This window comes from Carassius auratus, chromosome 14 (assembly GCF_003368295.1).
Source record: "Carassius auratus strain Wakin chromosome 14, ASM336829v1, whole genome shotgun sequence".
Lineage (NCBI taxonomy): Eukaryota > Metazoa > Chordata > Actinopteri > Cypriniformes > Cyprinidae > Carassius > Carassius auratus.
In genome coordinates this window covers 22,935,573-22,948,583 of record NC_039256.1, presented here as the reverse complement: position 1 = coordinate 22,948,583, position 13,011 = coordinate 22,935,573, and the positions used below count along the sequence as shown (strand labels likewise).

Below are 13,011 nucleotides of genomic sequence, written 5' to 3'. Positions count from 1 at the left end.
AGGCAGGGCATAATTGGCAAGACAAAGAAACAAGGACCCCTACTGTTATGCACTGACATGCCTGTCACTGTAAAGACAATGCGCTACAGCAGTATGCTAGCTCGAATGAGCATCGATCAACTGAAATATTCTTGGAAACCAAAGGGGAAATTGAAATGTAAAGAGAAACTGAGGCAAAAAGGGGAAAATAATGAAAAAAGGTGAAGCAGAGATAAAAATGAGCTACGTTAAAGCACTGAAGTGATAGAATTCTGAGAGGAAAACCGCAAACATACACACACATATCCACATATACTTGAAGTCTGAGGAGAAAAAGACACTGCACAGCTTTTCGCATTATCACAAAGCCTCCTCTTGTCCCTCGCTAAAATTAGCCGGTGTTGACGAGAGCTCTTTGCGTGGCGATAAAACAGATGAATTATGCAAAGGGACTGCACAGGAGAAATATGAGGCAGGGTGGGTGTGTGTGTGTGTGGGGGGGGGGGTGTTTGAGAAGCTGTTTATACATGTATGTTCTATGTATACATCCAATATTTATAACACTCAGCAGACATCTTTGAAATACCTTGAGCAGCTATTTTCTATGTTAGAAACAGGCACATAAGCTCCAGTATATATGTGAATGAGGAAAGACCGAAATTAACAGAACTGGTTGTCAGGATATACACATATAGACAACCAGTAGCTTGCGCTATGTAGAGAAGACAAAAAAAGAGAGTACACAGATGTGAGAATGAGAAGAAATGGCAAACGTGTGTGTTCACACAACCATTTTAAATATGTGAGATTAGAATCCCAAAGCATAGTACGTTGAAAGACTGTGCCAAAAGTCCCCTGATGGTCTACTATTTCAGGTTGATTTTTGAAGTGTGGATCCGTGCACACTCTAATGGATAATATTGCCCACAATACATTGCACTTTACTGAAGTATTCGGTTCAGAACCACAAACACAATTAAAAAGTGTTGAACAAACTACGAACATGGCAGATGTGCGCAAATGACACTCAAGTAGAGACTTGATAAACTGGTTTGAGGTAATAATTAACATTTAAACCTGATAAAAAAAAAGAAAAAAAAAAGAAAGAAAGAAATGCATTTATTAATTTTTAATGTTTTTTTAAATATCTGTTTGGCCATCTTGGATAAAAATTATCCGCATAAAGATCCACAGCTGGCGACCAAGTGCTGCAACTTTTTTTTCCCAATGTATTGGGAAGTTATATGAAATGAAATGTGGAGAATGTTAACCATGACAAGATGATTGACAGGCCAGTTTACAGTGACAGGGTGCGTGTAACTATGCGGCAGAGTGGTCCGTGAATGACACAATTCTGTGATGTGATAGTAATGTCCCAAAGCTTGCCTACTCTTCTACTACACACTCTTCTTCACCAAAAGAGAACATACTTTAAGGGCATAGTATTAGTAGGCATATTGGGACGCACCATTACAATAAAAAGTTTTGTTTTTTTTAGTTCACTGAAATTTGCTATTAATTTGCTCACCCTACAGGCCAGTTGTTTTCCAGTTAAACTACGTGGATAGAAAAAGTCTTCTATCCATAATATTGCTTTCTCCAGAGAAAAAGTCATCTCAGCAGACAAAAATGCACAGATAAAAGCACTTTTTACAAGCAAAAATGGTCAAAAACCGATCTAACCAAATAAGTTGGTGGTTTTTGATTTGAGAGGGCAACGGGGTATGGACTTTTTCACTGGAGGAAGAGTAATTATGGATTATGAACTGAAAGTGATGGTTTAAAGTTAAAACACCTTAATTATTAATTTGTTTCATACTAACACACAGCTTTTCACTTCACAAAACTTTACTTGATGGAATTAAAGTTGTGGATTACTTGAGGATGTTTTTATCAGCTGTTTGAACACTCATTCTAATGGCATCCATTCACTGCAGAGGATCCATTGGTGGTTGGTTTTTATGGTGGCTGAGATAGCTCAACGCGCTGCAATTTAAGAAAACACATGCAAATTGAAAAAACACCAGCAAATAAAAAATAAAAACATCTTCATCAACACAAGTGTTGCAAATCATCACAACACATGCATATAATGAATCAAACTGCAAATCATCACAACACATGCATATAATGAAATGCGCTATACAGTATATATATTATATACTGGGAATATTTGACTGTATGCAAATAACGCTGTTTTCTATGCAAGGACCATCTCTTTCTTTTCTCTGAAAACTGTATCTGATAAAGCCATGTGTTTGTACTGTGTGGGTTTTATTCTTCTTTATATTATTTCAAAGAAAAAAAAAGAAAGCCCAAGTTACACAAATGTCCATATCAAAGGATGAATTCTTCGTCCACTTTTCAAAACAAACATGAGGTAGAGGTAGAGTTCCAGAAGACACTTTATAAGTACTGCAATAAAAAAACTGTGGACACAACGGGCAGAATTCAGAGATGGAGAGAGAGGAGGGTGAGGGGAAGGATGGATGATGCTGTTTAACATTGAACTGCAGATGAGGAGCTGCTGCAGTATCAGTGTGGGTGGATGTGTCCGTGCTTAAATGAACCCCATATTCTCTCTCTCTGTTCACCCCCGCCTTCTCTCTTTTAGACAAATTTACCTAGGCCAGCATTAGGAGGTCTTGCAATGCCATTCATCTCAGTTGATTTGAAATCTGTCATCTCTGCTGGTGCTCAGTTCTGCAGCCAGGGATTTTTTGAGGTCTGGTCTGGTGAGTTTCTCAGAATCTTGGTCTGTCATCTTTGAAGCATGCTGTGCAATCCAGTCCATGTGTGAGAGAGCATTGTGCATACTGCAGAAAAAAAGTAAAAATTCTGTCATTACTTACTCACCTCTATGTTGATCCAAACCTGAATGCTGTTATTTTTCCTGTGAAACCCTTTTCAGGTACTTTTTCAGCAGTTCAGTGACTACAGCTGTCAAGCTCCACAAAGAACAGAAAAACACTTTAAAAGAACCATAAAAGTTCCACATGACATGTACGTTACAGCATATGCTGAACCCATTGAGCTTGGTGTGAGGATCCAACTGATATTTTGTTTTGTGGTCTCTGAAAATCCTTGCCCTTTGCTGCAGATCTCAGAAACCTTTCTCACTATTTCTCCTTATAGTGTTCATAATAACATCAGTGAAATACATTTTTGGGTAAACTACTCCTTTAATAATGAGTTGGTGTTGGCAGGAGGGTAGCAGTGACACACTACATGCAAATTTAAATATTATTGCATGCCATTTACTTATATCTGGATACTACTATCCACTGTTATCTTAATAATTATAATGTGAGTGGCATGGAAAGTTCATATAGGTTTCAATAAATTGATTTATTTAACAAAAATGTGAAATAAATAATACATTTTAATAAAAATGTATTAAAAAAAGAGATATAAAATAAATTAAACCGCATTACCACAGAAATAATGCCTCACATTATTCCTGCATCTTTCACTGATCTGTCATGCTGAATGAAGATTTTGTCTTGTAAGAATGTTAGCAATTGTTTAATGTGTCAGTGGTGGCATGGCTTTGGAATTCTCAGCTTTGATTCTTTGTTGACAACTAAAACTCTCAATGGTAAAGAAACAACACCCCATCAGCAGGTATAAGGAAATATCAAGTCTTGCTGTGTCTGCTGGGCTCTGCTCCTGGCACTGCATGAATCAGCACTGCTATCCTCGGCAGAATATTTTGGATAAAGCAGATATTAAATATAAATGGAACCATATTGGGCACAAACACAGTGTCTATTTAAACATTGATGTGACATAAAACGGAAAAGTGATGAGGATTTATGGGGGGGGGGAGAGGTATTTTTCTCCAAAATGGCTTGGGAGGACCAGCCGCAATACACAGTTTAAGAAGTATGATTCAAGAAATGAGAGACATATTTTTGTTTATTGGGCATGGGTACCTACCATACATGCTGTATAGAATGTATGACTACATTTTGTAATGACATTATATCCAAATTCAATCAAAATCTGAATAAGTAAATTAAGGTTTTGGGGTTCACTCAAAAAATACATGCAGGTGTCTTGAAGCAAAGTTAGAATTAACCTCTGTAAGAAGGTGTACCTCCTGAAGTATGTGTGTGTTTCTCTGCTATCGGATGAGATTAAAGAAACAAACCTTGAACTTTACTCTCTTTCTAAATGTTAGCGATCCTCTCAGTGTAAACATATATCTAATCATGGCACGCAGTTCCTTGACATTTATCAGCTGGTTCTTTCTCAAGCAGCTTACACTACACTAATTACAAGTAAAGTGCTTTGCTCGAGGCCTTAACTGTGGTAAAGCTATGCTACTGTATGTCCTCAGTGGCTCTCAACATCAAGGTTCACCAATATATAATTGAACCTTTACGATTCTTAATGGGAAAGTCCAACCATCACTGAAAATTGTTATTATTTACTATAGCCTTATGTCAAACCCATACTTTCTTCTATAGAGCACAAAAAGACCATTGCCATGCTATGATAAAGGTATGAAGCATGTGAATAAATTAATCAAAAATGACTAAATTAATAAAAAAAGTCACATTTAATAAAAATAAAACAAACTCTAGATCAGCTTTGTTTGAGAAACAGAACAATAATTAATTATTGACAAAATAAATCCCTTAGTGCATCCAAGCCCCTATTAGCGTGTTCTTCTGAGAAGAATAATAAGTCATTTTTAACAAATTGCGCTTTTCACAAAGCCGGTCTTAATGAGTGTTCAAAAAGAAGATTCAGTCAACAAGTTAAATTTCAGTCTGTTTCATCACACAAATCTATCGTACATCTTCAGATGACTTGGAATATGCTACACAGGTCATATGAATAACTTACTTTTAAGGTTATTTGTGTTCTTTTTGGAGACTGCATCCCCAGTCAGTTCCCCTTTTGTGTTTGCCACAGAAAAAAGAAAGTTTGGAATGACATAAGGGTGAGGAAACTGTAAATTATCATTTAAGGATTAACAATTTATTTACCCCACCGTGAGCCATGTAAGAATTCAAAAGTCCCTCGGTCTAGTTTATCCAGTGACGGCACCTGAGAACACCCTGCAGACCAGTCTGATACCTGGAAAGAAAATGCACTCTTCCATCACTTATTAAAGAGAACGGGAAACCTAATAATACACATTATCGTCTCTGATTTTGTTGAAAGGATTGTGTGGATGAACAGTAGGGGCAGGGAGAGCATGGAAAACCTCTCAGCTCTAATGACACTGTTATTTGTATGTATAGGTGCTTTCAGGGTATAATCTTGGTCATCGTTGTGGCGCTGAATGGAATGGAGAAAAAAGTGTGGAGGCAAAGATGGAATGTGTAAATCTGTCTGATATCAAAGAGAACCAATTACAATACATTAAAGTATTTGATTTACCAACATCAAAGTACCAAAAAAAAAAAAAATAGAGAGATTTGTCTAACAATTATCTGACCTTGTGGCATGGCCTTTTTTAGTTTCCCATTTGTAGCTGTACCATTATGGTGATATTCTCTTAATATAATCAAAGAGTCCGCCTGAGAAGAAAAACAAAACATGAATATGGTTACAGACTCATTGAAATTCTTGACTATGGATTGGATACAGACACTGAATATGTAGAAAAGTCAAAAATCTGACTTTTTAGACTCCTTTTTAATGCCTTTTTAAACTGTAAACTACAATAAACTCAGCTGCTGACACAAAACCAACAAATACCTCTGGGATCTCAACAGAAATGACTTTTATCACTACCGTTCTTCCCACTCTTGGTCTTAACACTTCATTCAGTTTGATTAAATCGGACCCAGCCTGTCAAAGCATTAAAGGAAACCAAACATAATGCCATCTCTTATCGTCTCTCATCTCGAGAGGTGAAATGCCAACTCAGAATGCATCACAGCCTGGCTCTAAGCATCAGATGACCTGTCTTCAGATGTCCCTGAACGCTCAGTTCTCCTCTCCCACTCAGAATGCACTGACTCAACCTGATCACAGAACGAGTGTCATTCACACGGGCTGAGAGAACAGTGTGCCATTTGAAATGGACACACACATGCACACCACTTGTGTTTCTTTGAGTGAAACCTCTAATCCATCGGGCTTGCTGCCTCCTGAAGGAGAATAAAAGTGCTGTTATATCATGCTCGTATTTTGTTTATACTTCGTTCTAAGAGTACAAGGCCCTTTGGAGGCCCAGTGGAAAATCAATGGCCAGAATAATGATGCAGTCTTGGGTTGGCTTGGATCTGTGCTTTGCATTCAGTGTCTTTCTGAAAACAGATTGGATGCAAACCCTCACCCACATAAGTAATTTCATTCAGGTACGTTCTTTCTTTCCTTCTGTCTTCTTCTGTCTCCGCACGTATATCCACAGGTAATGACGCTAGTAGGCCTATTTGTGCACAGAAGCCCAAGGGAGAGGAATAAAGGAGTCAATGACACAGGGTTTCACTCATAATTGGCCAAGTTGCGTACTGTGCAGCAAAAAAGGATCTTGAGCAGAGTAATAAAAAAAACAAAAAAAACAAAAAACAAAGTGTCACTCGTGAATTTTTAGCAGCTAGACTTCATTGTCACATGAAATAATGAAATAATTCTAATACCTGTATGACCATTTGGTGCTGGGCTATACTGTATAATTCGTGTTGAAAGCAATTGTATTGCTTAATATTTTTGTGGAACCCGTGATTTTTTTTGTATTTGTTTATTTAAATAAATAAATGAATAAATATATCAGGAGTTGTTGATGACTAGAAATATACTTGGCCTATATGTAAAAAAAAAACAAAAAAAAAAAAACAATAAATAAAAATGAATAAATTAATATAATTAAAATGAAAAAAAAAACTATATATATATATATATATATATATATATATATATATATATATATATATATATATATATATATATATATATATAGTTTTTTTTTTTACTAAATTGCTAAACTTAGAATTCCTTTAAACACAAAAAATAGCTTTTTCTGTTACCAAATAAGACCCATTACGAAATTGAACAAAATATGTAAGAGACATCTTTTGGTATAAGCATCCCAAACAAATCCAGAATAAACAACTTTTTGGAGCTAATGAGGTGCTCGGTGGTCCATGGGCTTCCTTCCGTGTATAATTATGTCAGAGCGGAAATGTACTTACACTTAGGGAAGATAAAAGGATTTGTAAAACTATGCAAGTACAAAAAAAAAAAGAAAAAAAAAAGAAGAAGAAAAAGAGTAGCGTAAGCAATCAATAATTAATTTACTTTTAGCAGTCAGGGGCAATTAACAGATTTTCCCCCCATTACAGTCTAAAAGGCCACATTGCCTTCTTTCCTCGTAATCTGACTGACCATTGTGGCAATCACGGATTACCCAACCACAAAATCGATACGAGAGGATACGAACCACTCCACATTAGTGCAGTTAAATCACATGGTTCATGTCCTGAAAGGAGCAAAAGGAATTTTTAACAAGTCTTCCAAGGTGAAGAACTTGCGATTCTGGCAAGAGTAAGCATGAAGAATTTAAATTGGCAAGCATTTTAAAGACACCTGACTTTTGAATGCTTTTGTCCTTGATGAATCAAATTTTATTCAATTTTTAATTCAATATTATTCAACATTTCATACACAGTATGAAGCTCTCATCATGTGCATAGATGTATACGTTGAATATAAAGTGTGATAGGAACAAAGTATTGTTTTTCAGTTCTGTTTTGAAACCGCGTCATTCATTCAGACACATTTTTTTGCACATACAAAACATTGTTTGTGTATGTCTTCCATCTCCTCAATGGAAAGCAGTATTGCTTCTGAGCATCTGTGTGCTAGCCCAACATCAAATATTGACATTCAGATGCCGTAGTGTCTCTCAGTCAGACAAGTAGAGATAAAGTCTAAATTCCAGTCACTGTTGAGTTCGAGGACGTGCAGGTATAAAGGCAGGATTTATTTTCTAAAAGGTTTAAGGAAAGTGTAAAGGTATTTGTGGTACAAGCTATACAACACAAGGTTATAATAAGCTCCTCATAAACTGCGGCACTCCTCTTGATGTAGGGTACTCTCTCTCTCTGGCTGTCTAGCGCTCTCTCCCTCTTCTTCGGTACACTACTCAAGTTCCCATGTTGGATTCTGACAGTTGCCTGCGGCATTCAAGAAAAACTAAAAAAAAAAAAACGAGGTAGATTCGGGGGAAACTGACTTCTATTTACAGATATCGCCTTCTCTTGGGTAGACCCAGGAGAGCCAGCAGTTCCCTGATCAGAATCCAAATGTTCTGCTCCCTCACTATCATTACACCCCCTTCAGAAATACTGTAATCTACGCCGCTCAGCTCATCATGTGTCAAGAGTGACCTCTGCTGTATCTTCAGTGCATGCATTCATATTTCTTACATGGGTGACAGGTCATTTAGACTCTATAGACTTTCTTCAAAATATAAGTCTTTTTCAGAAAAAAAATTAAAACTTTAATATGAATATGGCAATGATTTGTGTGTGTTCTCTTTAAGGGAAAAACTCTTGTAGAAATTAAACATAGTACCAAAAATGTACTAATGAATTCACATTTTCACAAGGTTTCTGTTGCTAAAGGAATGTGTTCATGCTAATGTTGCACATTATTTTGTTGTTATTAAATGTTCTGTGTGAGCTGGGACAAGCCCCGTGCCTTGGGGGTGTGTGTGAGGGGAGTACTGGGGAAAGAGGGGCAGAAGATTTCCCTGCTGTGTGCTGCTCTAAATAAGTCGGGTGTCGACGTGGCTGTGGCTGACAACAGCCTTAAACACAGCTAAATGCCTCGTTATTGTCTCGAGAACGCTACAGTATATTTAAAAAGGTATAATAGCTTTGAAATATTTATTGTAATATATTCTCTCAACAAGAATTGATAATGTTTCTCACCTCAACTGTAATAGTCTGGGGCCAGTTGTTCAAAAATAATCTGATTGGATTTTGGCCATCGGGTTGCACCAAATCTTGAAAATAGGTTGTTATCCTCAGTTTGTGTTGTTCAAAACATTTTAGTAAGACTGGGATAGCCTACTTTATTAAAAACAAACAAAAAACAAAAACAAAGGGTTATTCTAAATGAACCCATCAGAAGGGTGGATTTCAGGAACAAAAACTTAATAAAACTTTCAAATTTGCCCAAACAATACAACATTTGTAACGTAATATAGCCACAAATCCCCAAACAGCTGTCAATGTCAATCTAAAATATATTTAATTTAAAGATTTTTGTTTGTTTGTTTGTTTGTTTGTTTGTTTTTAATCCTTTATTTTAAACTACATTGGCACAATCTTCAGAAATGGGCCAGTCAGAAGTAGTTATTTGTGTAAATTGCGCAATTTAAACAAACCCCTCTGAATAAGTGTGTAGCCTACCTGGATTAGTGTTTTCCAATTCAATATTTTCTTTAAAAAAACTCGCACAAGAATAAGAAGGGTTACCTGATACTGGATGGCAAAACGTGCTGCTTTCATAGAGCTGCTATTTAGGTTCTGCTATTGCCCATCTCCCTCTATCGCCCAAACATGGTATTGACTTCCGTGTTTACGACAGTCTGTGAGCCCGTGTTCGTTTACGGCAGGCAGTGCAGCCAGGCACATGTGTTTCCAGAGTCAACAGCGTGCTCATTGATCGTCCAGCCAACCGTATTTAAGGTAAATTGTGCTTTTCTTTTTTCATTTCGAGTTTCATATTAACGTATGTTTGAGAAGAATACTTTAACATGGTAATTTTTTTGTATTTTTTTGTTTTGCATTCGGGAGTAACGTTATTAGATATGCTAAAAAGCTAACCACCTTAGTTAACCATATGCTCGATTCGACAGTAACGTTACTCCACTAAGTTACAAGGGCATTTCTTTCCCGAATCATTGATTATGGTTTACTATAAGGAAACTGTATTTATTCATTTATTTATTTGTTATTAGTTTTCTACCCTAAAACTACTTGCATTAAACCTGGAGATTGAGTCTTTCTTTCAGTCAGGGTTTGTTTCGTTCACGATGTTTAGACTTCATTTAGTTTTCTCTTCTTTGAGCTTTATCTTGTCCTAATTAGCCAGAAATTGGTTACATGTGTTTTTACAGGTTCTCTGTCATGTCATTCCGCGGGGGTGGTGGTCGAGGAGGAGGTCGTGGCGGTGGTTTTAACAGAGGTGGTGGTCGTGGAGGAGGATTTGGAGGGGGTCGAGGTGGCAGAGGAGGATTTAACAGAAACCAAGACTATGGCCCACCAGAATATGTTGTCGGTAAGGTGCCTTGGTTTTCTTTAATGCTTCTCTTTCCATTTTCGTTAGATTGCGTTTTCACTGCAAGACTGCATGTCAGATTATAATGGCTGTTCATGTTCTTCGCTTCTCAGCTTTGGGAGAGTTTGTGCACCCCTGTGAGGATGATATTGTCTGTAAATGTGTGACAGAAGACAATAAAGTCCCCTACTTCAACGCTCCTGTATACCTGGAAAACAAAGAGCAAATTGGAAAAGTGGACGAGATCTTTGGGCAGCTTCGTGATTTTGTATCCTTACATGTTATTCCATGGGATCCTGACAGTGCCGTTAGATCCCACAAATAATTGAAATCTTCTTGTATAATTAACCCTATTGAATTTCAAAGGCCTCTAAATTATCAGCATGATCAAGTTGCTGAAAAAAACGGTTCACTATAATACATGCCCTCTGAATTATAGTTCATATTTTTAGCAAGCTATTTCTCAAGTCTACTTTCAGGTTGTTGCTATTTTGCTATTAAATTAAGGATTTTTAAAAGTGCAAAATTGTATAAACAACTTTTAAAATTTCTAAATTAATGCAAATGTTTTCAAGTTTTGAAATATTTTGATTACTTATAATAAAACTGTTAATTTGCAGGGTTGATGAGTTACATTTCAGTACTCACGTAAATAAGTCCTTAACAAATTCCTCAGTATTTTTCAGTCAAACTTTCTGAAAATATGAAGGCATCATCCTTCAAGAAATTACAGAAGGTAAGTTCAGTCTTTTTGGTTTCGTTGATGTGTATATTATAATAAAACACACACACACACACAAGAGACTTAAAAGTAAGTCTTACTTTAAGCAGTTGCAGTTATATTTTTTAAAGAACACCCCACCACTTATCAGTGTTATTTCCAATATAAGACAACCTATCAATGGGTGTTCATTAAAGTTATCCATAATTAAGAAGCATGTATTGCTTCGGAATATCAAAGAGATTAAGAGCCTTCAAGCAATTTTTCTTATCAATACACTAGGATGTGACTTAGAGTATTATGCAGATATTTTTAATTAGCTTTTCTCTTTCTCTCCTCTTGCATCAGTTCTACATTGACCCTATGAAGCTGCTGCCCCTCCAGAGATTCCTCCCTAGGCCTCCAGGTGAGAAGGGGCCGCCCCGTGGAGGTAGAGGAGGAAGAGGTGGGAGAGGAGGTAAGATCACACAAGAAACGTCATATGTATACTGATTGATTCCGTTTGATCATCAAATCTGGTTTTAACCGTTACATAACTTAAACATCGCGGTTTACCTTTGAAGGTATAGACCCTAAAGTGTATGATGTATTTGCAGGTGGCTTCCGTGGAGGTCGTGGTGGCAATGGTGGTGGCCGCGGAGGATTTGGTGGTCGTGGAGGATTTGGTGGACGCGGAGGATTTGGTGGACGCGGAGGAGGAGGTGGGGGAGGATTTGGCGGACGCGGAGGAGGTGGGGGAGGATTCAGAGGAGGCAGAGGTGGAGGTGGATTCAGAGGTAATTAGTTCTGTTGATCATCAGAAAATAGTGAAGAAATTGGATTAAAGTACTGAATTCAGTTTAATGGAGGAATTTATCCAAAACAATTAAATCACGTACTTACCTTCATGTCTTTACCAATCCACAAACAAAATTTATATTTTGAATATACATTAATTTTAAAAGGTTTGGATGTTTTTGAAAGACATCTCTTATGATCACCAAGGCTTATGCATAAAATAATTTACATATAATACACTGCTATTCAGTGTAGATGATTCTATGTGAACAATATAATATATCTGATCTGCTTTTTTCATTCAGGTAAAACCTCTTTATTGTAGTAGGAGAAACATGTCACATTTTTCCTACTTGCTTTGCAGGTGGAAGATGATGAAGGTCTCTCAGTATGGGATGTGTCCTTTCATCTGCTGGGGAGACTTCCAGTGAGAATCCAGAAGCAGCATTTGGGGCCTAGTCTTTAGACTATTAACTGATGCCTCTCTTGTACAGCTGAACTTTTTACTTTGTTTTGTACCATATGTGTATTTTCTGCAGTAGGTTTTTTTTGGTATACCGATAGGGCTGATGTTTTAAGTTACCACATGCCTGTGTAAAAAGAGGACGAGTGTCTCCCCAACCTTTACTGGTTGGTTAGCATCCACCGACGGCTGGACCAGTATAGACTTGTATGACATCAAGGTTATGTAGTGTGACAAAATGGTCAAACCAAATCCACAGATAATAAAGTAAAACATCTTTTCATTGTTGGATTAAAAAAGCTATTTTAATTTACATAATAGCAGTTTGTTTCATTTGAACTGCAGATGCCACCATGGACTTGAAAAATAAAATTGATGGTATATTTACTGTAATTTTAACATGGTCCCCTTGTTTTTACAAATTCTACTGTGATTTGCCAACTTGTTTGTTCACAGATTTGAAAAAAATTGGAAAAAGTGTAGATACTGGGTAGTTACAGCGTCTTTGAATGGGGGAGATTCATGATTCTGCAAAGCTGTCAGAGATTGCTTATCAACAGCTGGACAAAATGTTCAGTCAGGGTTCTTCCAAATGTGGAACCAAATGGTGTTGGGAAATTGCCTTGACTATTCTTGGAAAAACAATGCTGTCACCGATTACAGCTTAAAATAACACACACATTTATATATATGTATAGTATAATGTGAAGATGCTTATAAATAGGATTTCCATGTCTAATGTAAAAAAAAAAAAGTGAGAAAATTTCATATATTACTAAATGACATTTTGATAACTATATTCCACAGTTTCTAATTTATT

The 13,011-nt window shown here is 36.7% G+C and overlaps 1 protein-coding gene and 1 long non-coding RNA gene across 5 annotated transcripts; one reads left to right on the top strand and one right to left on the bottom strand.

Moving 5' to 3' along the window:
• Positions 1-1,145: 1,145 nt before the first annotated feature.
• On the bottom strand, positions 1,146-9,495 carry LOC113114042 (uncharacterized). 4 transcript variants are annotated; one of them, XR_003293669.1, is made up of 6 exons: positions 9,426-9,495; positions 5,432-5,513; positions 4,982-5,067; positions 4,834-4,884; positions 2,604-2,795; positions 1,146-1,965 (listed from the first exon to the last, which is right to left on the bottom strand). It is a non-coding gene; the product is annotated as an uncharacterized LOC113114042 (long non-coding RNA). The 4 variants fall into 4 exon arrangements; XR_003293670.1 differs by lacking the exon at positions 1,146-1,965 and having other exon boundaries at positions 2,159-2,795; positions 4,977-5,067; XR_003293668.1 differs by lacking the exon at positions 1,146-1,965 and having other exon boundaries at positions 2,159-2,795.
• Positions 9,496-9,526: 31 nt separating this feature from the next.
• Positions 9,527-12,584, top strand: gar1 (GAR1 homolog, ribonucleoprotein). The gene is made up of 7 exons (XM_026280738.1): positions 9,527-9,638; positions 10,070-10,230; positions 10,344-10,498; positions 10,907-10,966; positions 11,300-11,408; positions 11,548-11,727; positions 12,093-12,584. Exons 2-7 carry the CDS (start codon positions 10,080-10,082, stop codon positions 12,101-12,103), a joined length of 666 nt encoding a protein of 221 aa, XP_026136523.1. The 5' UTR covers positions 9,527-9,638; positions 10,070-10,079; the 3' UTR covers positions 12,104-12,584.
• Positions 12,585-13,011: the final 427 nt, after the last annotated feature.

What these genes read in the sequence shown, in the direction of transcription:
- gar1 (XM_026280738.1), top strand. Translation starts at nt 10,080, where the DNA reads ATGTCATTCCGCGGGGGTGGTGGTCGAGGAGGAGGTCGTGGCGGTGGT. An exon ending in TTGGGCAGCTTCGTGATTTT is followed by an intron (nt 10,499 to 10,906) that starts GTATCCTTACAT and finishes CAAATTCCTCAG; the next exon opens with TATTTTTCAGTCAAACTTTC. An exon ending in AGGAAGAGGTGGGAGAGGAG is followed by an intron (nt 11,409 to 11,547) that starts GTAAGATCACAC and finishes ATGTATTTGCAG; the next exon opens with GTGGCTTCCGTGGAGGTCGT.